This window comes from Montipora foliosa, chromosome 3 (assembly GCF_036669935.1).
Source record: "Montipora foliosa isolate CH-2021 chromosome 3, ASM3666993v2, whole genome shotgun sequence".
Taxonomy (NCBI): domain Eukaryota; kingdom Metazoa; phylum Cnidaria; class Anthozoa; order Scleractinia; family Acroporidae; genus Montipora; species Montipora foliosa.
In genome coordinates this window covers 18,932,121-18,959,620 of record NC_090871.1, presented here as the reverse complement: position 1 = coordinate 18,959,620, position 27,500 = coordinate 18,932,121, and the positions used below count along the sequence as shown (strand labels likewise).

The 27,500-nt window shown below is 40.3% G+C and overlaps 2 protein-coding genes and 7 non-coding genes across 14 annotated transcripts; 5 read left to right on the top strand and 4 right to left on the bottom strand.

Moving 5' to 3' along the window:
* Positions 1-107: 107 nt before the first annotated feature.
* On the top strand, positions 108-5,136 carry LOC137994568 (uncharacterized). 4 transcript variants are annotated; one of them, XM_068840158.1, is made up of 4 exons: positions 108-1,526; positions 2,740-2,817; positions 3,239-3,424; positions 4,750-5,136. In XM_068840158.1, the coding sequence occupies exons 2-4, from the start codon at positions 2,759-2,761 to the stop codon at positions 4,949-4,951; spliced, it is 447 nt and encodes a 148-aa protein (XP_068696259.1). In that variant the 5' UTR covers positions 108-1,526; positions 2,740-2,758; the 3' UTR covers positions 4,952-5,136. The 4 variants fall into 4 exon arrangements, with proteins under 4 accessions (XP_068696259.1, XP_068696257.1, XP_068696256.1 ...); XM_068840156.1 differs by having other exon boundaries at positions 108-2,465; positions 3,239-3,379; XM_068840155.1 differs by having other exon boundaries at positions 108-2,465.
* A 1,209-nt stretch (positions 5,137-6,345) lies between these two features.
* LOC137998198 (U5 spliceosomal RNA) lies at positions 6,346-6,464 on the top strand. Its single transcript, XR_011122764.1, has one exon. It is a non-coding gene; the product is annotated as a U5 spliceosomal RNA (small nuclear RNA).
* Positions 6,465-6,842: 378 nt separating this feature from the next.
* Positions 6,843-6,959, top strand: LOC137998241 (U5 spliceosomal RNA). The gene has a single exon (XR_011122802.1). It is a non-coding gene; the product is annotated as a U5 spliceosomal RNA (small nuclear RNA).
* Positions 6,960-7,909: 950 nt separating this feature from the next.
* LOC137998239 (U5 spliceosomal RNA) lies at positions 7,910-8,030 on the top strand. Its single transcript, XR_011122800.1, has one exon. It is a non-coding gene; the product is annotated as a U5 spliceosomal RNA (small nuclear RNA).
* An 812-nt stretch (positions 8,031-8,842) lies between these two features.
* Positions 8,843-8,962, bottom strand: LOC137998208 (U5 spliceosomal RNA). Its single transcript, XR_011122773.1, has one exon. It is a non-coding gene; the product is annotated as a U5 spliceosomal RNA (small nuclear RNA).
* Positions 8,963-9,789: 827 nt separating this feature from the next.
* On the bottom strand, positions 9,790-9,908 carry LOC137998225 (U5 spliceosomal RNA). Its single transcript, XR_011122786.1, has one exon. It is a non-coding gene; the product is annotated as a U5 spliceosomal RNA (small nuclear RNA).
* A 1,513-nt stretch (positions 9,909-11,421) lies between these two features.
* On the bottom strand, positions 11,422-11,542 carry LOC137998224 (U5 spliceosomal RNA). The gene has a single exon (XR_011122785.1). It is a non-coding gene; the product is annotated as a U5 spliceosomal RNA (small nuclear RNA).
* Positions 11,543-11,941: 399 nt separating this feature from the next.
* LOC137998206 (U5 spliceosomal RNA) lies at positions 11,942-12,060 on the bottom strand. The gene has a single exon (XR_011122771.1). It is a non-coding gene; the product is annotated as a U5 spliceosomal RNA (small nuclear RNA).
* A 2,524-nt stretch (positions 12,061-14,584) lies between these two features.
* LOC137997002 (frizzled-4-like) lies at positions 14,585-21,618 on the top strand. Of its 3 annotated transcripts, XM_068842672.1 has the most exons (3): positions 16,340-16,497; positions 16,586-16,867; positions 18,201-21,618. In XM_068842672.1, exon 3 carries the CDS (start codon positions 18,562-18,564, stop codon positions 20,521-20,523), a length of 1,962 nt encoding a protein of 653 aa, XP_068698773.1. In that variant the 5' UTR covers positions 16,340-16,497; positions 16,586-16,867; positions 18,201-18,561; the 3' UTR covers positions 20,524-21,618. The 3 variants fall into 3 exon arrangements, with proteins under 3 accessions (XP_068698774.1, XP_068698773.1, XP_068698775.1); XM_068842673.1 differs by lacking the exons at positions 16,340-16,497; positions 16,586-16,867 and adding an exon at positions 14,585-14,850; XM_068842674.1 differs by lacking the exon at positions 16,586-16,867 and having other exon boundaries at positions 16,343-16,497.
* Positions 21,619-27,500: the final 5,882 nt, after the last annotated feature.

The following is a 27,500-nucleotide window of genomic DNA, read 5'->3' as shown; positions in this document are numbered from 1 at the left end:
ATGGATTAGTCGTTATATCTGGCGGGCATTGCACTCTCCCCACTGGGGGCCCCGCCATTCGCCTCAGATATAAAATACATACATACATACTTTATTTAACGTGGAAATACACTTAGCTTGAGAGCTGGTTTACAGGTATTCCAATGAAAACCTAACAACTAACAACGATAATATCACATCGGGTAAAATTACAAATTAAATACTAATTAAAAAACTAGAGCAGTTTTCAATTGAGTGTCTTAACTGAACCAAAACCAAAGTAATTACTTTGGCCAATCAAAAAGGACAGAGACAATCCAGTAAACCAATCAAAACTCGAAGTAATTACATGTAGCCGACACAAAGCGCGGGAAAATGTGCACGGGCGAGCCACGATTGGTTTTGGTTTCACTTCTGATTGGTTGGAAAAGTGGCGCGACAACTTTGAACCAATCACTGAGTGAAGTAAATGCAAAACCAAAGAATTTCGCTAATTACTTTCGACACTCAATTGAAAACCCCTCTAAAACTTTTATTACAATATTACCGCCGCAATCAAAAAATACTATTAAAACTAACGTTACAAAGCTACTAATCCCCGAAATTTAATGATCTAATTCCGTTTACTATTTCTTCGGTGCTCGCTTTTATTCTAATGTCATTTGAGAGTTCATTCCATTTCTTGGCTGCAAAATATCTCTATGACTTGAGTCCATATTTGGTAGTGTTAACTTTAGGTAAAGATAAAGCATATTCTTGGCGCCTAATTTATAAGATTGTACTTAAATGAGCGTAAATCAATAAGATTCCTAATTGCCCATGGTGCTTTGTTCGATATGCTGTTATGCATTGTCAGTAACATGTCTTGAATTCTTCGTGATTCCATGGAGGGTAGTCTTATTCTTTCCAAGAGATGCTGATAAGATGCATGTTTATCATTATAGACATATCTCAACACCCTTTCATTGACTTTTTCGATTTTCGCAGTTTTTTTTTCCGCAATGATGCCAAACTTGGTTGCAGTAATGAAAATGCGGTAGTATCAACGAACGATATAGCGATTCCTTGGTTTTAAGTGGTAAAATATTTTTCAGTCTATTAAGCGCGTTTATTTGAGCACTTACTTTGCGGAAAATACTCGAAACTTGATCGTCAAATTTAAGCTTAGTATCGAGTACTTTTCTGCGGTTCTGATATCAATATTACCCGATTAAAGAGTGGCTTATCTTCTTTTCTGCCAAGGACCATAGCCTGGTACTTTTCCGGATTTGGTCTCGTGCCATTTTGAATAAACCATGTAGTTGCGTTCTCAAGATCACTATTTAGGTTGTCTTCAAGGGCACGTACGTTCTTATTGGAACAATGGATATTTGTATCATCTGCATAATTAATAATCCTGCATTGCGTTATTGAATACGCCAAATCATTTATAAAAATATTAAACAATGTAGGTTATCAAGACAGAGCCTTGAGGGACTCCTCTTAACACCCCTTCCCACGTGGAGAAGGCGATACCGAGCTTACATACATACATACTTCATTGATAGGTAGGTTTAAAAGGGGCAGCCAAAGGGCTGATATGGACCTACACTCTTTGATGGCGAGAAGAGAGATAGCTTCGCATTAAAGATAGCGCTTGAGCACCTAAGCCATAGAATTTAAGTTTTTTCAGAATTAAGTCATGTGGTAGACAGTCAAAAGCCTTACTTAAATCGATGGCTACTGTGCCAATAATGTTGTGATTATCAAGATCTTCCATCCATTGTTCAGTGAGCGCAAGGAGTGCCGTCGGGCACCCATGATATTTTCTGTATCCAAACATAAAATTATGAAGAATCTTCGCTAAGTGTACTGTCAATTGTTGATGAATAAGATGTTCAAAGATCTTAGACATTGCTGGAAGAACTGTGACTGGTCGGAAATTCTCCTTCTCTAATTGTGAGTCCTTTTTATGATGTGGTACGATCTTTCCTCGTTTCCAAGAGTCAGGGACTGCTCTCGAAGTGATGATAGTATTAGATGACTAAGAGGCCGTGTAATTGATGGAATAGACGCCTTGAGTGCACGTGGTGGTATGTGGTCATGACTAGTTGCTTTGTTTGCTTTCATTCTCTGTAGAGCACTCTTGACCAACTCATGATTAATTAAATTGAACTCGAACTGTTCATCTTGATTCCAGTTCCTTGGAATATTTGACACTGGCGCGCTGACGACGCGACAAAATTTGAAAAAAATCGCATCACCGGCGCGAGCAAAAAATTGCTCGTGTAGCCGCGGCTTAAGGTTAAATCTGATTCGTTGATGAAAGGCACGCGCATCAGTGCTAGTGTCTCTTTTGTTTGTTGACGTCACGAAAGTAAAACGGAATTTAGCTCTATTGCTTACACAAAGACAGTTCATAATCCAAATCGGGAAAACACTTAGTAAATGGGACAGGGTTTAGGCAGATACCAATCAGAGAGGAGAGAAAAGGCCGTAGCTAAGAGGCAAGTTAGACATGATCTCTTCACTCTGAGTAGCTTTAAGGAGGATAACACTAGCGCGTCACTCTCCACCAGTCCTGTTGAAAACCGAGGCCAGATGTTTCCTTGCTAAAGATGAGTGATCTCAAATTAGGTTTGTCTTCGGCCAACCTGAATTCAGTTAAGAGGCTGTACAAGGCTCACATTACCAAACGGAATACAGTTTGAGTTTGATGCATAGTCCTGATGCATCATCAAATAAATATTTAAATAACATGCTCTTTCCTTCTTAAAACAGACGGTTGGTCGATCACTTGATGGAATTAGGGCACCACATCGAGCGCATTGCTGCAGCGCGCCAGAACTTGGAAAATGAGTAAGTGAGTGCCATACTGGATGAGACCTTTTTCTTTGTTCAATACACAGATGCTGCACTACATCCCAAACTGTTTGGTAGCTGAAGGGATCCAAATGATAACAAAATCCTGTATCATCTGCTGCGTCCCACTAGTGCCATGCTCCTTGATAAATTAAAAGCGCGGTTTTTGGCCACAAAGATGTTTGTTATTGTAAATTGTTAGTACCCGGTCTCTTTAAGAAAGAAATAAAAAAAGAAAGTAAGTAAGAAAGAAAAAGAGACACCATGCAAAAGGAACGTGACTCTTCCTGTTCCGTACTGATCGAGGGAAATTGTCCTGATCCTTTAAACAGGAAATCCTGCCCGGCTTTTTCCATTCAAATGGAAGGCGTCCAAGATCACTTGACCTTTGAATAAAAATTCATTCATCTTTCTTCAGATTACGAGCTCAAGATCCATCCCATCCCCTCGAGGCAAAGCCGGAAAATCTTATCAAAATTTGTCTACCGAGTGGACCGGTTGATTTACAAGAGGAAACAGAGTCTTTAATGCGAGAAATTTCGGAACAGAAAACACAACTGTACGTTTCGAATCTTAAATGTGATGCATTGAACAAGGCTTTGACGTAAGAGTTAATCCTTGCTCTTAATAAAGAGAGAAGTTAGCAATGTACGGACAGTAATTTTTTGCACCGCGAGGTCAGTCACACAAAGAGCTACGTAGATTTCGGTCTCGTGGTCGATAAAAGGGACCTTTAGATTCTACGACGAGGACGAGAACGAGTACGAGTTTTGACTGGCCGTAGTTAGCGAAAATATAGAGGAAATTTATAACCCGTACACTTAATCTTACTCTTTGTTGGTAGCATAGGTTGCTCAGTTATTTTTATTGCTGGTAACTGAGCCTTTTTGTTCAACAAAAAATGCCAAAAATGCTACCATGTTGTTGAATGTTTTGATTCGACGACATTTTTGCAAAACTTCGTACTAAAATGACGACGGTGTCACGTTTTTCCCGCCAAAATGACGCTGGTTTGCGCGCGCTCACTGTTGTTTATTGAGAAAATCTCGTACTCGTAGTCGTTCTCGTCCTAGAATCTAAAGCTCTTTAAAGAGTGAAAATACAGTGCATGCACGTGACGTCACGGCTATTATGTTTTTATTGTTTGTATCACAACAACAACAGTAATTTGTTCAAATATTGCCGGCAATTTTCATACATGGCATTACCTATCAAATTATGCAATGGAAATTGCTGATCTATTTAATTAAAAATAACCGTGAATATCTGTAATCGGCTAACATCATAAACAAAAGTAGCAAGTGATCTACAAACGAAAGGATCCAATATTGTTAAAAAGGAACAAAATTTTTGAATTGATATCAAGGTCTTTGAAGAAATTATAATAATTCTCTTTCTAGTATGCTGTTTTTCGTTTTTGTTTTCTTCTTTTTTGTGAGGCCGGGGAGGTGGGGGACTGAAGGGGGTTTAAAAAAAAACATATTTATGCATATATTGAGAAATAGGAGAACTACAGTAAAATGCGTCACAAATAATTTAGTTAGAGATGTCATTTTAAATCGTGCACATCGGACCAGACTCAAATTCGATTTGACCGTTGGAAATCTGGGTACAAATTATCACCTCTATTCAACTGCAAGGGAGGAGAAGAAAGATTTAAAGGTTTAATTTACAACCGTTAGCATTATTGGGTCAGTTGAAATGATTATGCTGTTAGACGGTAGCATATATAGTAGCTAAAAGGCTTACCAGCACAGCAAATGTATTGCGAGAAGACAGATAACATAATTTTTGAGTGGTAAGTTTTCCGTCACCACTATTTGTATTGTTTAAACGTCATCAGAGGTCACAAATTTGAAGTCCAGGAATCGAATGGCTAACAATGATCCTTTCATTTTTATTTTATTTTATGCTATTTTGGTCATAAAGCCAACTATTAAAGGAGAAAGATGAGTTCCAAAGAAAGAATTCTAGAGATGAATCAATGCTTGCAGCCTTAGAAGAAAGACTTAAAGACCTTCAAGACCACAGGCTAACCAAGGCTGATCAGGTGGATATCCACACTGTGTACTCATTTCCCAATCTTCATACAACAAAATTCCCGATGCGGGTGAAACGAAGAAAAACATGAACATTTCCTTACTTGATTCTCCAGTGTTTTGAGGAAAAAAATTCATGGCATTCCTTTATAGTCGAAACGCATTTTATTTAGGACCATTTTGAGAGCAACAACGTTGGGTTGTCAGCAGACTGTAGGTTGAAAAATGAGTCAAATACAAGACAAACCTTATCATGCAACGGAAATCCTGGGAAATGATTGCGTGCTTTTAATTATAATGGCCGAAGGGGTGGAAAAAAAAGAAAAGATATAACTGGGAATTATTGGGTCAGCTGTATAACGACCCAGTCATGGTTTTGACCCTTTTAAGTTTATCCGCAAAGAGATTTTTAAAAACTCAATAGCACGTCATCACGATTGACTTCCTTTATCGACGTAAATACTGCGCCTGTGAAAGAAGGCCAAGCTTGGAACAAGCTACACACCCTCTGTTGCGTAATCAAACGCCAAAAACGGGCGCCCGATATTCTAGTCGAGAAGGCATTTTGGCGACCATGCATTTAACGTCCATTTCTATGTTTTGTTCTCGTCACTCTCGACAAGCTCGGGAAAGAGAAAAAATGATGGCAGGCAAAGTCGCCGTTTTGCGAGAATAGGAAAACCTGTTTTTGTTTTCATTTCGTCATCATGGAATACAATTGGCTTTCTTCCGACTTTTACTAATAGGGAGCTTAAGCACGCGCGTTTTCGAGACGCGGACGGCAACCGGAAGAGAACATTTCCCGTGCCAGGACAGTGGTGTCTCCCAGATTTTTATACGAATTATCTCTTTTGGAGAGAAAATACTTGGCGATGTAAATGTGGTTGTGTGAACACAAGCCAAAAGGGAAAACAGCTCACTTCCGGTTGTCGTCCCCGTCTCAAAAACGCGCGTGCTTAAGCTCCCTAATAGGCTGATTTTAAAAACAGAACGGGAACGTCAGTGGCGACGGCGCGCGCAGAAAAAACACCAATGAGAATTCAGAATAGAATAGACTCCACTCTTTTCTTCTCTATTCTAAATTCTCATTGGTAGTTTTGCTGCTCGTGACGTCGCCACTGACGTTCCCGTTCCGTTGCTAAATCAGCCTAATGTTAGTTTTGACGCGGACGGAAGAAGCTTCCACGCTTCTATTTATCAAAGCATTCACAAAAGTTGAATATATGCAGTGATATTTCATTCCAGTCTGAGAAACGTAAGTCAAGATTGGCTGTTAAAAAACTGCAAAAATAAGCTTTCGCTGTGAATGTAGGTGGATCGAAGCCGTCACCAGCAACGCTTACCGAAAAACGATCCAAGAAGTTCATTGACAATCCCCAACACGCATGCGTGATTGACGGCTCTATTTGATATTCGTTGGATGCCGTATCCCACTCGCGTTACCGCGCCAATCTCAACAAAACCTCTTCGGCGGCACTCCTTTCGTTAACTCTGCTTTTCCTCCAGCTCGCATAAATCTTTCGTCTTTAACTAAAGATTTCCGTGTAGGAGGACGACTGAATGAGTCTATAGACAATTTTCTTTGTCGCCTTTCCTTGTGGAGGGGCTTGTCATGGATTAAAAAGAAATATCTTTGATACGAACGTGCGATGAAGTTCTGTAGTCATATTTCTTGTCTAAAGAGGCCTTCTGTCAGTGACGAATTCCCGGGAGGTGCGCAAAGCGAAAATGACAGCAGTTTGATATTTAATTGAAACCTCGGAAATTTAAATCAAGACCTGCTCGTTATAAAACTACACAAAATGTTTTTTGTTGTCAATGCACGTGGTTCGAAGCCGTCGGCCCCGGCATCGAGGAAGTTCATTGACGCTTCCAAACACGCATGCGTAATTGCGCGATCCATTCAATACTTATTCGATAATCATCCCATCTGTGTTACCAGGCCAAACTGAACGGAATGGTCAGTTTAAGCTGATGGGTTACTAGCTCTGGTTTTCCTTCAACTCGCATAAATCTTTCGCCTTTTACTAAAGATTTCCGTGGAGGAGAACATTGAATGAGTCTGTAGACAATTTTTTGTCGCCCTGCCTTGTGGCGGCGCTTCAAGCTAGTAATAGACGAATATTCCACAACATGTCGGGAGGGCGTGCTTCATCTTGCGCAACAAATCCACCCCGACGAGGAGCGAGTGAAACAAATGCTGGTATAATAGTTCATTCATGGTATTATTTTTCGCGTATAGTGATATTAGCTATACGACAGGACGTATTCTACAGGCCTGCTTGGTAAATTACAAACTTTGATTTTGTTGCTCGTATGGTCATTGTAGAAAGGAAAAAAGATGATTTTAACAAATCTAACGAGAATTCAATGAATCTATATGTCTTTGATATAATTCACAGTCATTGATTATAACAACCTATTTAAGGGCCAACTGGACAAAGAAAAGATGCCGGATCCTGCAGATTTATGGCCAGTATTGTAAGCTGATGAAATTCCCATGAAACTAGTATATTTTTCCAATATTTCGTCAGGCACGGCCTGACGTCTTCAGGGAGTGACTTGTTTTACCCTAGCTGCTTTCGAAAAAAAAAATACTAGCCCCATCCGTACAGCCAACCTTTGTTGCTTTATTATTCAAGCAATTTACATTTGCTGGTTAGATTCACCAGGATCCATTCGAAAAGCATAAAAAGGAATTTAAGATCAACACGATACTGGGAAGATTTTACATTGCATTTATGAGATACGGCGAGTGGCATGCAGGTCGCTGCTTGTCATAAAAGTCATCTGCTACTACAATGAACAAAATCAGTTCTCCACCGAGTTTTCTTCACATTTCGAAAGTAATTGCCTTGAATGCTGAAACAAGCGAAATTTTTTTGTAGTAATTTCAAGAGTACTGGCTGCGTTTCCTCAAAGGACAATTAATCTCACCACACCTCATATTAACATTGCGCATGCCTTCTGTGCCGCAAAATTCAACTTATCCCTCCCACATGGATCGCCGCGGCACTTTGGTTGTGTTCCTCATTTGGCATAACCACACTTCACTCTAGTTTTCCTTCAACACGCACAAATCTTTCGCCTTTTACTAAAGATTTCCGTGGAGGAGAACAACTAAATGAGTCTTTAGACCAATTTTTCGTCTCCCTGCCTTGTGGCGGGGCTCGCCCTAAAATAATGGAATACGTGCGATCAAACGCTGTAGTCAGGGTTCCCGTGTTAGGTCGCAGTGATTCGTAAAAGGCGCACTGTCGGCTTCCATTGATACCAGTTTCATAACTGAAGGAACTACCGACGTTAAATAAATTGACTTTACTTCACCTAGAGGTTTTTCTCCGGGTACTCCGGTTCTGCCCTCTCCTCAAAAACCAACGTTTTACTTGATTTGATTTGAGTTAATTGTTAATTTCAGTTTACAGTGTCGCCAATTAGTGCTCCAGCGCTAGAACGACTGGACACTTAAATTCAGTTCCTTTCCTTTCCTTTCGTTTTTTTTTATATACGACATGTGTAGAACTGCGGTTGTGACAAAGGCTATGATGCTGATCATCGCAGTTGCAAAGGGAGCCAAATTCTAGTGTTTCAAATACCCACCGACACAAAAAAACTAACTCTATTAGCTACCGACTTAGTACCGAGCGAGAGGCCTCGTAGCTACTTAAGCTGAGGCAGGTTAAACAGACTGAAACAGGAATAATGATGTTGAAAAACATGTATCAACCGCGATAGAAATGTGCAATCCTGAAAGCACCTTAATTAAACATTATATTGTTTTTTGTTCTTCTTTTAAAAAGAAAAATGAAAAAGTGAGTCCGAGCAACAGTTTTCCGCCATTGAGTGCACAAAGAACACTTCTGAGTTAATTATTTGTTGCCTGTAAAAGCGCTGAGGCACGCATTCACAGCGAAACTCCTTTTTTGTATCCTGGAACACCTTACGCACGTTCGCGTCAAAAGTTGTCCTTTGATTTGTTACGAACGCCGCCACCAGGCAGGGCGTCATAATATTAGTATATGGACTAATTCAGTTGGTCTCCTCCACGGTAATCTTTACTCAAAGGCGAAAGACTTTTGCGGGATGAAGGAAAACCAGAGCTAACGTTATTGGTTGCCTCGACGATTGTGTTAGGCTTGGCGCGGAAACATATGTGGGTTGATTATTATTGAATAAACCGGTCAATTACGCATGCGTGTTTAGGATATCTTGCATTCTTTCGGCAAGCGCGGGGGCCGACGGCTGCGAGCCTCGCGAATTCACGGCAAGTGCTTTTTTGTAGTTTTACGCGAGATTTCTTGTCTAAAATTTCCCAGGTTTTAAGTGTCAAAAGCCCATGATTTGCGCACTTCCTTGATCAAAACTACCTAGAATACGTTACGGAACGTCAGAATCACGGCGTGTGAAGACGTAACACGTAGCCCCAACAACAGTAGCCTGATTTGTATGGAGGGCGTGTCTAAAAAAATAATTATAAGACTAATACATGGCTAGTATAATACAGAATATAACCTATCAAATATAAACTTACAAATAAAACTTAGACCACGAGAGCGTTACGAGGGAATATAGCACGGCGTAACCCAATTGCTTTTTAATGCATTCCTTAATCAATTTAACAACTCCGCTAACTTTGCTTCCTTTGGGAATTGAATTGGTTCCAAAGCATCGCGCCACTATACTTAAAGCTTCTTTTTTAGAAACAGGAGGTTTCAGATCTGTAACTATACATAGATGGTAACTGGTCTGATCACTATCCCTTCTAATGAAAGAGTTTCTAAGGCCGGGAGCGGTGTAGTCATTTAGTATTTTGTAGATTACTATTGACTTGGCACAGAGCCATCTTGCATCAAGTGTATCCCGACAGAGAGACCTGATTACAACGTTTCTATACACAAGCGCGTCAATTATTCCTTGGGTTCATGACCAGCCCCGCCACAAGGCGGGGAGACGAAAAATTAGTCTACAGACTCATTTATTTGTTCTCCTCCACGGAAATCTTTAGTAAAAGGCGAAAGATTTGTGCGAGTTGAAGGAGAACCAGAGTTAACGCGATACTAATGGATTGACGATTCCATTCAGCTTGTCGCGGTAACACAGGTGGGATGCCTTATCGAATAAGTACTAAAGACCGCTCATTCACGCATGCGTGTTCAGGACTTCGAACCACGTGCATCGACAGCGGAAGACTTTGTTTTGTACCTTAAAACAAGCTTTCTTGACATAAATTTCCGATTTTGCAATGAAATATCAAAAGCCTGTGATTTGCGCATTTCCTTGATCAAAACTAGATTGAATTGGATCAGAAACCCATGAGGGTTGAAACGCGTAACGGCCCCTTGTGTGCTGGGAAACAAGCTTCTGAATATTCGATTTGCTAAGTACCATATTTGGAACAACAAGAGAGAAACATTCAACCAATCAGTTCGCAAGAACACTGTGACCCAATACCACCAATGTTCTCGTGCGAAATAAACTAGAGAGAGGGGTTTCCAAATATGGTACTTAGCACTGAATATTCGGAAGCTCATGACAGATGCTCTTGAAGGTCATGAATCAACAGTTAGCATTGGTGGCAGGACTGTCAGCAATTTGCGCTTCGCAGATGATATTGATGGCCTCGCTGGTTCAGAAGCTGAACTCGCTGAACTAATCAGAAGACTTAATCAGAGCTGTTCTGCTTTTGGTATGGAAATAAGTGCTGAGAAAACAAAAATCATGTCAAATACCCATGCAAACGAGGTTCAAAATGACATTATAGTCAATGGCAGTTCTCTGCAACATGTGAATCATGTGACTGATAATGGTTCCAAATCTGAAATCCTCTCCAGAATGGCCAAAGCACAAAGTTCTCTTTCAAAACTCAAAGCTGTTTGGGATGATAAATGTATTTCTCTATCTTCAAAAATAAGACTTTTACGATCAATGGTCATTTCTGTTTTTCTGTATGCCTGTGAATCCTGGACCCTCGACGCCTACCTAGAGAAAAGGGTAGCTTCTTTTGAGATGAGATGTCTCCGACAACTGCTAGGAATCGATTACAGGCAAAGAATATCTAATGACAGTGTTAGAGCGATGTTGACTGCCAAAATTGGATGTCATCAAGAACTTCTTGAGATTGTGAAGACCAGGAAATTGAAGTGGTTTGGTCACACCACACGTAGTGACGGCTTGGCCAAGACGTGCCTTCAGGGCACAGTCAGAGGTGGCAGAAGCAGAGGACGACCTAGGAAGAAGTGGAGTGACAACATTACTGAGTGGACAGGCCTCAGCTTCGCTGAGGCTACCAGGGCTGCCGGCTGCCGCGATGGCTGGCGTGGGCTTGTACGTGAGGCTGCTTCATCTGCTGGGCCCCAACAGCGCCGTGCGGCGTTAAGGGAGCAGTAACAGTAACAGTAACAGTGAACGCGCGTTACACGTTTCAACCCTTATGGGTTTTTGATTGGATACTAACCGTGAGAATCACCCTGTGTGCACACGAGAGCTTCATTTTCGCATTTCCTTGATCAAAACAAGATTCAATTGCGCATTACCGTCAAAGTTACTCACTTGTTTCATGACGAGCCCCGCCACATGGCAGGGCAACAAAAAATTAGTCTACAGACTCATTTAGTTGTTCTCCTCCACGGAAATCTTTAGTAAAAGGCGAAAGATTTATACGTGTTGAAGGAAAACCAGAGCTAACGAGGGAAGAAATGCATTGACCATTCGGTTCAGCTTGGCGCTGTAATACAGGTGGGATGCCGTATCGAATAAATACTGAATAGAGTGCTCATTCACGCATGCGTGTTTAACGTTGTCAATAACTTTCTTCGATTGGTTCGGTAAGCGCTGAGGCCGAGGGCATCGAACCACGCGCATTCACAGAGGAAGACTTTCCTCTGTATTTTTAAACGAACTTTCTTTACTTAAGGTTGCCATGAAGTATCAAAAGCCTGTGATTTGCGCAATTCCTTAATCGAAACTAGCTAGAGTACGTTACCGATAAAAAATAACAACAAAAAAACACGGCCTCCGGACACGTGAGATCTGACTGCAGGGTCACATTGCATGTCAAAGTATTTCCTTTGTTTGATCAGAAGCCCGGACTCCTGGAACGGCGGCGAGAAATATGCCTACAGACTCATTCAGTTGTTCTCCTCCAGGGAAATCTTTAGTAAAAGGCAAGAGATTCATGCGAGTTGAAAGAAAATGAGAGTTAATCGAATAATAAGTTGCATTGACGATTCTATTCAGCTTGGCGCGATACTGGCGCGATAACACAGGTGCGATACTGCATCCGACTAAATATTGAAAAGAGCTCTCAATCACGCATGCGTGTTTAGGTTAACGAGCTGATGAGTTTTGAATCATGCACCGAAACTTGCCAATCACAGCGCGCGTACTATCTACTTACCGTAACTTTTCGTTTTCTTTGTTTATTACTCGATTAGTTTGGGCCATGCAGATGTTTTCCATTCTGCTTAATTGATCTGCTGACACACTTGGAAACTTGAAGCAGTTGTTTTCGCAATTATTAAAACCAATTCTGTAGCGCGTTTAATTAAATTCAAACAACGAAGTACAAATTCCAAAATCGATTATCGAATAACAACAAAGATTACGTGGGGGAAGTGTTTTGGAGACAAGAGAGGATGAAATGGTTAAATATCAATTTGAGTAGTGATGAATGAGCTACGAAGCGGCGAAGCGTCCAGGGATTTTTTGCCATCATGACGGCCAAAACACATCAGAGCAACCATCGATTTACTCGCGTATGTTTAAATAATCCCGCTATGAAATATCTCGTCAGCTATGCAGGACAGGTTGCGATACTTTTCTTTGGTTTGCCTGCGGAGCAGTCAAGGCCCTAAGCTGGGTTAAGGGAAGTTCAAATGTGCGTTGAAATATTGCCGGAAGCAAAGAGTTCACACGAAGAACAAGTATATACGCGGGCTCAGTTAACGTCGTTTTTTCATGGTGGCGAAGGAGGTTGCTCCACCTTGGATACAACTTTATCCGTGGTGGTATGGAAGGAGTAGTTCTACTCGAGCATTTTTAGAATGTAAAAAAAAAAAAGCGCAAATGCAAGTGGATGAATTTTTTCCATTTCTTGCGTCGACACTTCCATTTCCTCACAGCTCAATGTTATATTTCTCGGATTGTGTTTGCCTTTGCAATGAGCCAGGCATTTATACAGCTAGGCAAAAAGCGTGAGAAACTCCTCTACAGAGCCATAGTGATGAAAAAGAAGCGACAAAACCAGGTACTGCAACGGCCTGAGACTGGAAGGACGGTGGACTTACAGAGTTGAAATAGAGAGCTTTTGATGGCTTAGAGCGGATAGAAAGTGGTCGTCGTGTATTTTGGCCAGCGGTCACCCGTTTCAAATAGCTTTTCAGTTCAAACACCCATTCTAAAAAGAGTACTGCCGAATTTTACCACCCATTTAAAAACAGTCAGCTATCAATGTCTCCTAGATTTAAATTAGTTAAAAATGGCAAGTCCTTGATTGTCCAGCTATCAGAACCTCTCGGCTTCTTCTTTCTATTGTCTCTACAAATACAAGTGAACGAAAAAAAGAGAAAAAGGTTCACTTCATGTTAGTGAAGTGAGACTGGTGGAAATGTAAATTTATTTTTATTCCCGAAATGATTTTTAAGTTTTTTTTCTTTCAATGCGTATTAGAAATTTGAACAGCTGATGATAGAATAAATCCTTATGTAATAAGGCTAGCCTTTCTTCGGAAATATGAAACTCTAACTTGATGAAAGAAAAGATCAAATTGAGTCACGTAAACCGTAATGTTGCTGAAAACTAAGTTTTGCGACATTTTTAAAATGAAAAAGGATATCCTGACACCTTAATCGGAAAAATTGGAGGGCACTTTAAACAAGGGCTTCAAATTTTATCAGGATATGACATTTTTCATGTTTGGAGATTTCCCAGATTCACACGGTCGGTATTTTAGATGACTGGACAGAGGGCAAAACCCATTAAGGAAACAAGCCCTTCCAATTAAAGATTGGGTTTCATTTTTGAGGGTTCGGAAAGAAGCTTTGTTTTTGGTGAGCGTCTTTGTTTTTAGTGAGCGTCAATGATGGAGCGTTTATGTAGCACATTTTATGAATTTATGTGATCAAATGGTCCTTGCAATACTGTGCAATATACACTAGACATAGAGGAAAACGTCTTGTACTCTTTGCGAACGATGCCCGCAAAATTAATGAACAAGAGGTCTTTTAAGACGTGGTCTACAGTTTGTCGAAAGCTAACATTTTACAGGTGTTATTACAAAGGCAGTATTTATTCCTCAATTATCGGCCGTTGGTTTAGGTCCTCACACGTACTTCCTCAATATCCATGTCATTTGTTTTGATTTCCAGCCCATGGCAGAAGGCAAATTGTTTACTTGCTCTCTTTCCTTTTTTGGCACTCTAGTCTCTAAATCTCCACCAGGGGTGACGGAGCTATCCAACGCCGGGATAACTTTAGGGAAGAAGTTGAAAAATCCTCTGTAAAACTTATAATGAATTAGTTTGATCCAATTTTCCGCGCGGGATTTTTTTTGAAAGCCGTTTCTCCTTTTCTACTAGGTTGCTTTTGGTGTGCAAGAAAACTTTTCGCACATGATTCTTTTTGTCCCTATTTCACCAGCCCCACCCTTAATTACAGTTGTCCTGCCTAATGGTCCACCCCTCAATTATTTCTGCTTCTCATAACTTCAACTCTGCTCTGTTCAGGCCAATCTTGATCATGAATTTTACTGTTCAGTACTTGAGGAAGAGCCGCAGATAAGACTTATCCTGAAACAGGATTAGGCGGTTTGAAGATCCTTCCGAACAGAAAAGGACCTTGAACGAGAGACACAAAGGCTCTTTCCTTTAGGAGGAAATCGGAGAAGCGGTAATGATAAAATCCGCATGAGAATCAAGGAAAAAAATGCCGAAGCCGGGAACGTGCTCGGCGGTTTCTTTATTCACGGGACAAAAAAGGGATTTCTACAATATCGGTGGGTTTGATATATTTTAAAGCGATAGCGATTTATCACATAACTTTCGAGAGATTCTAAACATTCTTAGTGTCAAAATCTCTGATGAATACAGTTATCTGTTTAGCAAAGACTGTGACATGCTTTAATTTTAGCGTAGCATCACCGAGTCAGTGAGCTGAAATACAAGATAAAGCAAATTTTACTGAAACGTTTTAGAGGATAGGAAACAAAAATGACTGCAACAAACCAAATTATCATCAAATTTTGGATTTTGGTTTACTTCTATCAACAAGTCTAAAGAAGTCATTGCAGATAAGAGAATAATTCGACCCTTGACAATTCAAGTTGACCCTTCCTGCTCATAAGAAAGAAAACCGTCGAAGTCACGAGAGAAGCCTAAAAATAAGTAATTTTTTTTAAATTTCTGATCAGTTGAAAGAAAGAAAAACAACAATATGAAATGAATATTTCGTTTGTATTTCACCAGCGCTTAAGGTAGAGTTAGAAATGATCAAGTTACTTGCCATGGATGAAAATATTGCGGTTCTGTTGCATGGGCTGGACGACTTTCTTATTGGATCTTAATTAGAGGGCAGACTTTGGTTTTGCCAGAGGCACAGCATCTCTTCCGTGTAGCAAGCGTTTCTGTGGGGCACAGAAGAGAAATTATCGATGTTTTGACCGAGCAAAAAATGGGGCGAGAGCAAAAAGGAAGAGTGTGCATGGGGGATACCCTGCGAGCAGTTGTTTTCTCTTACTCTTCCCCAGAGAGAAACCTCGCAATGGCTTCTCTCTCGGGAAGCGTAGGAGAAACCAATTGCTCGCAGGGTAGAGTGGAGAGGGACAGACGGTCAGAAAACTCCACGGAAACGCTTGCTACGCAGGCTAGTGTATTGCTAAACTCGCCTTGTTCAGTTAACTGTAATGATCACATTGACAATTTTACTTTTAAGGAAATCAAAAAACGACTTACTACCAAATAATATTTTAAAGACTTTCTCTTCGACAGTTCAACTACCTCCACTTGTCGAATCAGAGACGTTGATAACGAATATTTTTAGATTTTAAGGTATATTCGATAATGCTTTGTCCTTAGCTTAGTTTTTTAATATTTAATATACATCGATACACGATAATTAATGTATTTTATTATTTTTATACTTATATGCAGGCTTTATGTTATGTTATGTTATGTTATGTTATTTTATGTTGTACTCAAGAAAAGCAGTGTTATTTAGCTGGGAACAAATGTTTTTTTCAGCCGGGTGGAGAATCAGAGGTCATTTTATGACATAACTCCTCGCGGGGCCGAACTTCTTGTTGCGAATAAATAAATTGGACCTCGTCTCTCGTTCAAACCAAAGGTTCCAATTAACTCGTCAGAATTTGATAATTGACTTTGATAAATGATGGGATCTGAGAATTCTGGGGCTGTTTGCTTTCATAAAACAAAAGCGTGGGTAATTCAATTAGCCGAGGAAGTATCTAAATTGTAGTATTGCGAGATCCAAGGGCTTTCGTGATCACTTTTCTTCGGGCCTTCCGTTCACACCGAGTATTATAAAGGGGTCCATCACGTAGCTCCAAAATACCTAACATGCGCAAAGAACAAATCGATGCTATTTGAATGTGCCCTTTGCTGATAAACTAGAGACCTTGAACAAGGTGAGACTTCAGTGTGAAGTGCATTTTTTTCTGACTAAAAAGAAGAAACCTTGAATTGAATTTTTTCTTCTTTTTTCTTTGCTGCCAGATCTTGCTTTGATTTCTAAATGGAATTAACTTAACAAATGAAAAGATTGGAAAAGTCGTTCTTCAATTAAGCTGCTTTACGGAGGTCCTTCATTCTTGAAATCCGCCCTTTAAAGCTGGTTTTTGCATGGCGACAAAAATACGCCGAAAATTTTTGAATTCCTGGATTGTGCAAAAATCGCTGTCCGAGCGACATCCTGAAGCCTGAGAAAACAACCAAAGAAGACTGCTCCATGTTTCCGGAAGCATAAATTAGGAAACTTGGGCAAAGATGACAGGAAAGGTAAAGAAAACTTCATGTCCAAACATAAACTCGCGTTGTTTGTCTTCACTTCCCGACCACTCTGACATAAATGTGCTCTGGAATGAACGGAGCACAAAGAGGGAGGGCATATAAAAAAATCTGTAGAGGACCGCCGCGAAATGTATGAAGATAAAGGATGCGTGTGATGTTGTTTTTGTTCATTAAATATGCAGTTTTTTGGCGTTGTTGTGCCTCAGACGCAGCGAAGAGAATGACAAACGAAGTTTTTTTCCTGTTCGATATTTAGAAATCAGAATAAGAAGAAAACAAGCACAGCAATATAATTATGCTTCAAGTATGTCAATTGACGATAAGTTAACTTTATTTTTGACGGTCTGCGAGGCAACTTCAATAACACATGAAAAAATCAACGTAAGGAAATCAAACAATGCGAAGGTTTTCAAAACATATCAAGGGCCAATTTACAACATGAACAATCGGCTCTTCTGTTGAAACCTTTTAGTGATAAAGCTTTGTTTGGAATCAAAATAACCTTAAGAGCCAAGCGACTTAGACCGAAAGTTCATGACACCGGCTTGCTTTTTAATTTTATCATCTGGAAAAGATGTCTTCAATCAACGTGGATTTATGAAAGCCAATATCATTCCTTTGATATCTTTGTAGCTATTCAATTAAGGCTGCACGTTTGTCGGGGTTTGATTCCCTTACTAAAGATTAATGCGTCAATTAAAATGATAGCGAAACACTAAGCAGAACGCCATGTTGCTTTAAACAGAAGACATCTCGTTGGCAAAAATTAATCCTTAATCACTCGGTTTTCTGGACAATTGGGTTCACAATAATGCCACAAGGATTCTATTTATGGACTTTGTATTTAATCAGTACAAGAAAATTAGTTGTCTATTCAAGCGGAAGGGTCTTTTCTTTAACTGTGGTCTTTGAAGTCACGCCCTGTCAGAATAAAGTGGAAAGCTGCGGTACCGACTTAAAGCTGAATGACAAGTATCCATTGAAGAAATTGCATAACTTATCTTCACTAATCATGCATCATTAAATCTCAGACTGAAGAGTTTATTAGCTTCTTCTGGTTCGCCCTAACAAGGGAGTTTAGATAAGATACTTTGTAAGTTTATCCGATAAATCTTGAAACTTCGTTGTTCTCGTAACAATTTGAATTTTGTACCGTTGTTGTATAAGCGACGTAAGGATCGCTAGGGATCATGTTATCCCCAAACAACAGAATCCAAAACAGAGGTTAATTGGAATTCCTAGGGGAAACGTTTTGCGGCGATAATTGGAAAACATGGCATAAATGCATTTTAATAACTTGTTGAAATCTTTTGCCCAACAGCGCATCCTGAATTGCAAATTCAGACCAATTTCCGCAATACGTATTGTTACTGCCACAAGAACGCCCCGACAAAGACTGTAAATCGTGCCGTGGCGCTTTCATATCAACCCACTGGCGGAAGCCTGTAATCTAGATATAAGGACGTCTGATTGGTTTAAACATCAGCCCTGCCCATAGAAACAAGCCAGCTGTCTGCGGAACAAAGGTTTGATGGACAGTTTGACAGGCAGGCGCGCATATTGACAATTTTAAAGCAAATAACAAGGAATGAGAATAATCAACGAAGATTGCTTGCAGTTGCAACTATTCTGTGTGAAGTGACGAACACGATTCATATGAAATCACAACAAACCATTACTCGATGAAGGTCCGAAGGAGATCAGTGCCTATTTTCAGCCGTATTTTCGGATCTCTTTTCGTCATTTTGATTTGCTTGCCTAGACTGCAGGGTAAGAAATTAAAATGTCAGAAAATTACGATTACTCTTTGTGCTAACATCGGCTACAACACGACGAGCTTTCCCAACTTCTTGGGTCAAGAAAACCAGGAGGACGCCGCAGCGAAAATTCAAGAGTTCTCTCCGTTGGTGGCGGTCAATTGTGCGCCCCAGTTGCGGTTCTTTCTGTGTTCGGTTTTTGCACCTATGTGCTCTGAGGGACTAGACAACCCACTTTACTCCTGCAAATCGATGTGCGAAGCAGCACGAAATGGCTGCTCTCCTGTGATGAAGAAGTTTGGATTCGACTGGCCTGGTACTCTAGACTGTAATCGAATGCCTGTTCAAGGTGACCCCCGAGCTAAGAGTGATACGAGTAAACTGTGCATGGCAGCGCCCAACATGCACCACAGCCCTGTAAACATGTCAGAATTCTTGAAAACCCTCGACACTATGGACCCCAAGTATAGGGAGGTGTTGCAAAAGTTAGGGGCTGGCTCATGGGGAAGAGATCAGACAACGGCTGCTCCGATAACCGACACTGACTCGCAAGAAATCGATTCGAACGTGACTTACACGACAAGGGTTGTGACCACGCGAGAAATGTGCCACAACAACACCAGAAACGCATTGAAAGAGAAATTTATAGCTGTTGATAAGTACGAAGAGTTTATGTGCGTTCCCAGATGCGGCGAGAATGTCTACTACACATGGAGCAATCGACGTTTCGTAGAGAGTTGGATCACCGTATGGTCTGTATTGTGTTTCATCTCTACTGGGTTGACTGTCTTAACATTTGTTATAGACACTTCAAGATTCAAGTACCCTGAGCGACCCATTATTTTTTTATCCTTGTGTTATAACCTTTACTCTATAGGCTACATCGTGCGCGCGATCGCCGGAACGGAGAAAATTATTTGCGACAAAACGAAACAACATGTGGTTATGTCAGGTATGAACATTGCGGATCACGTCGGCTGCTCGGCTGTTTTTCTTTTGCTTTATTATTTCGGGATGGCCTCAGCCCTGTGGTGGGTTGTTCTCACATTTGCTTGGTTCCTGGCCGCGGGTTTGAAGTGGGGACAAGAGGCCATCGAAGCAAAAGCCACATACTTCCACATCGCAGCTTGGACTGTACCTGCAATTCAAACTATCATCGTGCTTATCCTTAGAAAAGTAGACGCAGATGAGCTTAGCGGCCTATGTTATGTCGGCAATAGCGATAAGAAAAACCTAGGGGGCTACGTGTTAGCCCCTTTATCTCTTTACCTCATCCTGGGGACACTATTTCTCTTGGCTGGTTTCATCGCGCTCTTCCGAATCCGAACAGTTTTAAAGAACAAAGAAACCGACACAAATAAACTCGAGAAGCTTATGGTTCGAATCGGCGTGTTTTCTGTTTTATACACCGTGCCAGTTACCTCTGTGGTTGCTTGCTATTTTTACGAGCACGCTAACATGGAACGATGGCGCACAAACGTTTTGCGTTGTCAGGGCGTCGAGAGGTGTGTGGAAGATCAGGGACCAAGCGTAGAGCTATCCACAGTGAAATACTTTATGCTCTTAGCCGTGGGTATTACTTCCAACATGTGGGTTTGGTCTACGAAAACGTTCCAGTCATGGCGAGGATTTTATAGAAAGAAATGCGGAGGAAACGACTCGAATTCCGCGGATAAAAGGCCTCTGACGCCTCAAACACTCAACTCAGCGAGCACTTATAAATCTACTCAAGCGCGAACCGCCGTAAACCAGCCATATTCTTATGCATTTAACGCGCCCGTCCTTCGTTCACAAAGTTCTTCAACAGCTGGTGCAGGAATGGCTGTTCCCTCTCCCAGCTTGCCGCTGAGCAAAGCAAGTAGCGTAGCCGCTGCTCAAACAGTGTGATCCTTAACTCAAAATGGGATATATTCGTCTAACTTCGTAGTAAAGGAAAATAATATCGCGACCAGTCAAGGACAAAACAGCGGAAAGCACCCTTCGCAACAAAAACAGATCAATTCACATTTGACAGTTTCACACGTTTCGATTGGCTCATTAAGATTACTGATTAAAGCACAGAGGCTTTTACGAGACATGAAAAGAAAGCGCGTGTTTTTAGAGAAAAGCCGAAAAAAATATCCAGCACGTGGGGCTCGAAAATGAACCGCAACTTCTTGAAGTGTTCGATCGCGCAACGAATTTTCCTCAACGCTTAATCCTCAAGACCTCAAAGCGCCGAAAACCTGTGGATTTATATTACTTCCACTTAAATAACCGCGTTGACATAAAAGTTCCATGAATATGGCAACAAAGAAATAGGGATAAGATTTGGAAACGATCTCACTCATATCAATTTTCATATAGCTTCGAGCGTCGCCTCAAGACTGAAAAACAGCTTGGTTTTAATAAATATCCATTTGCTCAGACGACATATGTTCAAGCATCGATATCTCTGTTATAGTTTCAACAACTAAATAGACAGAAATCGTTTTATTGCAAGTTAAAAACTGTAACACCACACAATATTGTTTATGCCGGTTTTGTTTCCATTTCACGCTGTGAATCCATGTTGCAGCTTGTTAAACTGTTGATCTATGGGTTCTTAGCAAGGGGCGAATGTAATTAAACCGAGCAAGAATTTGCAATTCATGTTCCAGCGATGTTGTCAACGGTTGTGATTGTTCCATTCACGTAGGGTTTTCAATGTGAAAACGCAACCATCCGTTTTAAGAACAGTAACCGCGATGTGTACAAAAATTTTGCAATTTACCGGTAGCAGTTTTATAATATTGTCATTCGGTGAAAAAGGAACACGGAACCCACCACCGTGCATGAAATTACCCATCTTTTGTGTTGAATTATTAAACACTATTTAAATCTGACATCAAATATTCATTGTGCTTTCAAATTCAAACGTAGACATTTATCATCACAGCTTGTAGCTTCCATGGCCTTTCAATGCCTGTATTATTTAATAAAATCTCGATGTTCCAAATTGCTCTCTCGTCTCTTTTACATTGGAACCTCTTGAATTCAAGTCACTGGATTGGATTTGTGTTTGTTTTTCGCGGACACCTTTTTTTTCCCGGAAAATGCTAACAATTTCCTGCCTCAAATGCTCGCATTTTTTTGGGAATTTCGCTTAATTCATCGCGCTGATTTCCCAAAAGAAATACCAAAAAAAAATCGGAGGCAGTAACGTATTTCCACAAAGAACTCCAGCGACAAAACATAACCTAACTGCTTCTCCGCGAATAAAGATCAATTTGCCACTCAGTAAAACCAACAAATTAAATAGTCGAAAGCGTTCTCTCGAGTGAAATGTTTGCCAAACTTCCTAACGAAGGCACAATACTACGCTACTATTATAACCGGTCACTTTCTCAGAACAGAAAATACGTTAATTTTCATCATGAAAGCCTAGCGCCTTTTTACAGAAGTCATAGTGGCGAAATAAACTGTGCAGTGAAGTAGGACAATGCATTTGTGCAAAAATGCGATCGAAAAATCATTGGAAAGTGAATTCGGGCAAAAAATTTGTAAAGGATGAATCACTCACCGAAAAAGGAAAATGTATAACCTTAAGATCATTTTGTTCATTTTTTTTTATTGCTTGTTGGTGAATCTTTTTAATAGTATCATTCACTTTCATTTTGCGACAAGAAAGGCGATTCGTCTGCTCATATTGACCTGGCCTGGGCTATCGTTTTCCATATCTCGAGTTACGACATTTATTGCATGATCGGGAAATAATTGCACGCATTTCAGGAAACCACACACGGTACCGAACATTTTTCATGCAGAGAGTGAACGACAAACAATTATTTGTCGTGCCCATTTCGCTTTGTATTGTTTTGGCCAAGAAATATTCAAATACATACACAGGAAAATGTTTTCGTCATAAAATTCCGGGCACGCCATCATTTTTGAAACTTTCTTAGAGAGGATTAAATCCGCAGTTTGTTTGTGAAAGTCTAACGTTTCAGGGATTAAGACTTCTACCGCTATAATAAATTACACGAGCAAAATTCAAGAAAACTCCGTTTTTACGTACAAAATCCTAAGTGTCACTTAATCACTGCATGTAAGCAGAGTTATTAACTCTGATGTAAGTGAGCTTTTACCGAACAAAGGAAATTGCTGAACCAAATCAACCTTTCAGTCCTTTGTTTTGAAAACACAGACGCCATTAGTCGGTCGTTTCTTTGTGGGAAATGGAGTCATGCTGACCTATCAATAAACAAATCGATGGAGCCCGCTTAAAATAAATGCACCATCGGTTAAGCACAATTACTGGACCTTTCAAACGCAAATCTATCTCGTGACAAAAGACCTCGGGCTATTTGGTCAAGGTCGCCTCTGGCTGGTCAAGTACATCGCAAAATCATAGCGCTTTGATTGTGAGTGGCTTTTGTTCAGACAATAGATACTAATTACCAAACAGTTAATGCCTCTGAGTATGTCTTGTGCTTACACTGGCGTTGCCAGTGAAAAACAGCCGCCCGAGAGACCGGCTGCCGAACCCTTCAAAAAGCAGGGAAGCTGCAGTAAAAAAAGCCCACACGATCAAGTTGGAGCCAATTTTAACAGCATTATTAGAAACAGTACCAGAGGAAGTAAAAGTGTTAACAGTGGTACTGAGTTCCTTAGCCCACAACTCAGTGGCAAGTGTCCCGGGAAGAACGAAGATCTTTGTAGAATTTTTTTCCTCATTTGGGCCGCAAGTGAAAGTCTTCCACACGCTTCAGACTCATCAGCAATAGCTGCTTTGTGTTATGAAGCTTTAAACTATGAAAGAAAACTTGAAAACATTAACAGTAAAGTATTGGCGTTGGAAAAAAAACAAACGAACAAACGGCAAAGGAAGAACGAAGCACCTCACATGACATTCACGTTCTCGAATTCCGGGTTGTCGCTTGCGGGGTCAGTCATTGACTCGTTTTTTGCCGGCATGGTTGGCCCACACAATCGGATAATGGTATTAAATTCAATTAGTGCTCTTTGCAAGACTATCATCCAGATAATACTTCCGAATATTTAAAATACATATTTGACTCGAACATATAAATACAAAGTAAGATACTTTAAGAGGGATAAAGGTGTTTGAAATACCAAACCCTAACTTTAAAAAAAACTTTTGTGATGAGGGGATTCCGTGGGCTTTGGTTTTAGTGTACGGGTAAAACGTAACCCATTGGTTCCCAAGAGAGGAGGCTCTATATCGGAGCGATGAGATGTCACATAAAATGAAAACCATAAGTATCAAGGCTGATAGAACGGTGAAGGAATATACTACATAGAGGCAATGCCTTCTTCATCAGGGTTTTACAAGCAATGACTAGGGTTGACGGAGACGTTACAATCACTGATTGATAAAATGGAATTTTTTTTCGGTCAAGTTAGGGACAAACTCAGTCACGTTCACGGTGACATAAATTGGTGATTAATAGATTTCGCCATGCAAGGGTGAGTCAGTTAAGCTTTGTTTTGTTCTTTTTTTTTTTTTTTGGTTTAAGCAACGACAACAGCCGTGATTTCACGAGCGGTTTCAGTTCAGGTCGCTTAGCGAGTGACAACCGAAAATTCCGTGAAAAGAGTTCCTTTCCCAACTTGCTTTAAGTTAAGCGAGTCGGCAAATTTCAATAGAATTCTCATTAAATTTAAGCCACCAAACCAGGTAGTTTAAGCAAGTTGGCAACTACGCTTGCGGTTATTCTGAATCTAGTTTTATTACTTTTACTATTGTCTTGGCACGTGCTCTCTTCTCATTTAATCTTACCCGTGAAAACACGTATCATTTTTAGTCGCTTAACAACGTCTGCAAACAAACCACTTTCAGGAATGTTAAAGCGAGACAACGGCTGTCGTGAAAACACGGCCAACGGCTACTAAATCGACAAGGCCACAAAGCAAGAATATTATTGGTTAAAAAAGGAAATATTATCGTGCTGCATGTGCCGCACGCATTCGATGGATTTTTTCCTTCCTTTTTATTGGCCGAGAGCCCACCACATGACCTGTAAATAACTGTCTACAAAAAGTGTTTTGTTGCAAATAATATTCTGCTCATAAGAAATTGAAACCACGCGCTTGTGTGGAAATGGCAGTTCGCTTTCCTGATCTTCCAGAAAAAGCTTTAATAGTTGGGAATTGTGAAAAATAAAGTTAACTCAGTCATCGGATGACAAAATAATTATTGAACTCGGTTATCGCAAAATATCGTGATTTGTCAGTGTCTCGCAGATCAATTATTTGATCTGCTCCCCACTGACAAATCACGATAACCAGGTCATTTTTCGTAATAGGTAGTACATCCGAACACACCTTTATGGGTTTGCATGTTGGCGTTCAAAAATTGCGAGAAATAAATGGCTTAGATCCCGCGGATAAATTCCGAACTGGGTTTTGGGGCGCAATTTTCCGGCTAAAATAGACGACGCCGCCGCAATGTTACAGGACACCATAACAGGATATAAGTTATTTTCCGACACCTAAATCTCTCACGAAAAAAACCCGCATACTTCAACTAATTGTCTCTTCCGTCCAAAGCGTTGTCACCCAACGCTCCGTTTCTGTGGGGGATCGCAAAAAACGGCTGAGAAGGAGACTAATCAACAAACAGTTCGGCTTAAAAATGCTCACTTTACACAGCAATTACAGAAAAAGACTGCTTTTTCAGAATTCCGGGGTCAACCAACTCGCACACAACAAGGTCAACCCCTTTTTGAAAAAAAAAAAAAAACCAATCACAATCGAGGAAATTGTAATTTTTATGATTGAGATAGAAATGGCTTCACTGTTTTTCGCTTATTTTTTTCAGCTTGCTCGTTTATAAACGTAGTGTAACACTTTTCGTAAGCAGGATCGTTTGTCGAAAGTCCAGAACGTTTTCAGGCGTATTTCGCGTGACATAAAGCGCTTTGGATTTTCAAAAGGAAACTTTTATGTCGTGAAACTATGCAGCTGTTTTGTTTTTTTTTCCAAAAGGAAACTTTATGTCATGAAACTCTGTAGCTGTTTCAAATCTTAAAGAATCTTAGTTTCACACAGTGCTTTTCGGGGTAAGTTCTCGGGCTTTTTGCACTTGGCTTTCGCAATGGTGAGAGCACTCGGCTAGCTCCCGCCAATGTGACCCGGGTTTGATTCCAGAACTCGGCGTCATATGTGAGTTTGTTGGTTCTCTACTCTGCACCGAGACGTTTTTTTCAGTTGAGACTTAACGAAGTTCATCCGGTCAATTTGAACCCAACAAGAACTGCTGCTGCTGCTGCTACACGACCCGTTTATGAGGTGTTCCCATCCTCATGCACGAAAATTAAAATCACAGTAATTTTGAAATAGAGCGAGTTTCAATCGAGTGTCGTAAAACCAAAACCAAAGTAATTACTTTGGCCAATCAAAAAGGACGGAGAAACTCCAGTAAACCAATCAAAACTCCAAGTAATTACATGTAGCCGACACAAACCGCGGGGAAATGTGAAAATGTGAAAATGGTTTTGGTTTTACTTCTGATTGGTTGAAAAAGTGGCACGAGAACTTTGAACCAATCACTGAGTGAAGTAATGGCAAACTAAAGCAATTCGCTAATTACTTTCGACACTCAATAGAAAACCGCTCTAGATATAATTATCAGCAATTATCAGACTTTATTAAAACTACCCAACCGAGTACACACCCTTGTTACTTAAAATTGTCTTTGCCTACGATCCATAAGCCTGTTTTTATTATTACGCAAGAGAAAAATCAAAATAATTTTTAAAGAAAAATAATTTTAATAATACATATTTTAATTTAAACCACAACCCTTCACTCATTTAAATTCACCCCTAAGTTTGTTAGTCCCTCGAAAATGATGTCATGCAGACATAGAAACGTTAAACTTATTTCCCTTATATTTACTCTTAAATTTTAAAGTGATTTGAATAATTGGACTTTTTTCAAAAACTGCCTATTTCAGTTCAGATCCCGACTACCAAAGTCCTTATTAAAAACGATATCCACGTCTTTTCTACTATCATTAATATACTGGCAAAAATAATTGATATATTAATTTTTTTCAACTAGACCAATTTCTGCTGTCAATTCCTGTCTACTATCAAACATTGAAGAAACACACTAATGCAATAGGACGAGTTCGATATATCAATATTCAGGCATGCTTACGAGGCCTTATGGTCAAATTTTATGGCTCATTTAGCCCATTTCCAAGTTGCTGCATGCCTCAGTTTCAAAGCGAGTCCTGGTGCACAAACATTCAAATGAAAATGAGGTGCGCATTCTTATGCAAATCAAACTCATTTCCCTTTCAACAGTTGAGCAGCAAGACTCACTTCGAAACCGAGACTAACAGCAACTATTAATCTGTTTTCTTTCAGAAAGTCTCAAGGGAGATTTCTAAACAAAATAATATTAAAATTTAACCGTAAGGCCTCGTAGCCAAGTGTGAATTGGCTGATAAATCGAACGTGGCCAAAAGAGGTTTTGCACGGCAGCCATGTTGGATTACAGGAACAATGAAAATGTTTCGCATTAGAAAGAACATTTGTTCCCATAGGAAAAAATCTATTGTTCCTGCCATGCAACATGGCTGCCGTGCAAAACCTCTATTATGGAGAATTAGGCCAATTTCCAACCTCGAACCCAGGCTCTCTTTGTTCTCCTCCCTTGACGACAAGGGAGGAGAAGAGAGAGAGCCTGGGTTCGAGGCTGGCCAATAGCGAAGCGCGCGGGTGACGTCATAACTCAGACAAACAAAACGAAATGGTGGAAAATTTGACTCGTTTTCAAGCGCGAAAACAAGTGTTCGTAAAACAACTTTTAAATCGAAACGTTGGCCTTCATTTTCCTCCTATTTCTCTCAGAACAGGCTAATGTTGTCTGAC

Excerpts from the sequence above, each read along its gene's own strand:
- LOC137994568 (XM_068840155.1), top strand. The coding sequence starts at position 2,407 with ATGGGACAGGGTTTAGGCAGATACCAATCAGAGAGGAGAGAAAAGGCC. Across the intron at positions 2,818-3,238 it reads CGCCAGAACTTGGAAAATGA|ATTACGAGCTCAAGATCCAT; the intron begins GTAAGTGAGTGC and ends ATCTTTCTTCAG. Across the intron at positions 3,425-4,749 it reads GCATTGAACAAGGCTTTGAC|CCAACTATTAAAGGAGAAAG; the intron begins GTAAGAGTTAAT and ends TTGGTCATAAAG.
- LOC137997002 (XM_068842673.1), top strand. The coding sequence starts at position 18,562 with ATGAAGGTCCGAAGGAGATCAGTGCCTATTTTCAGCCGTATTTTCGGA.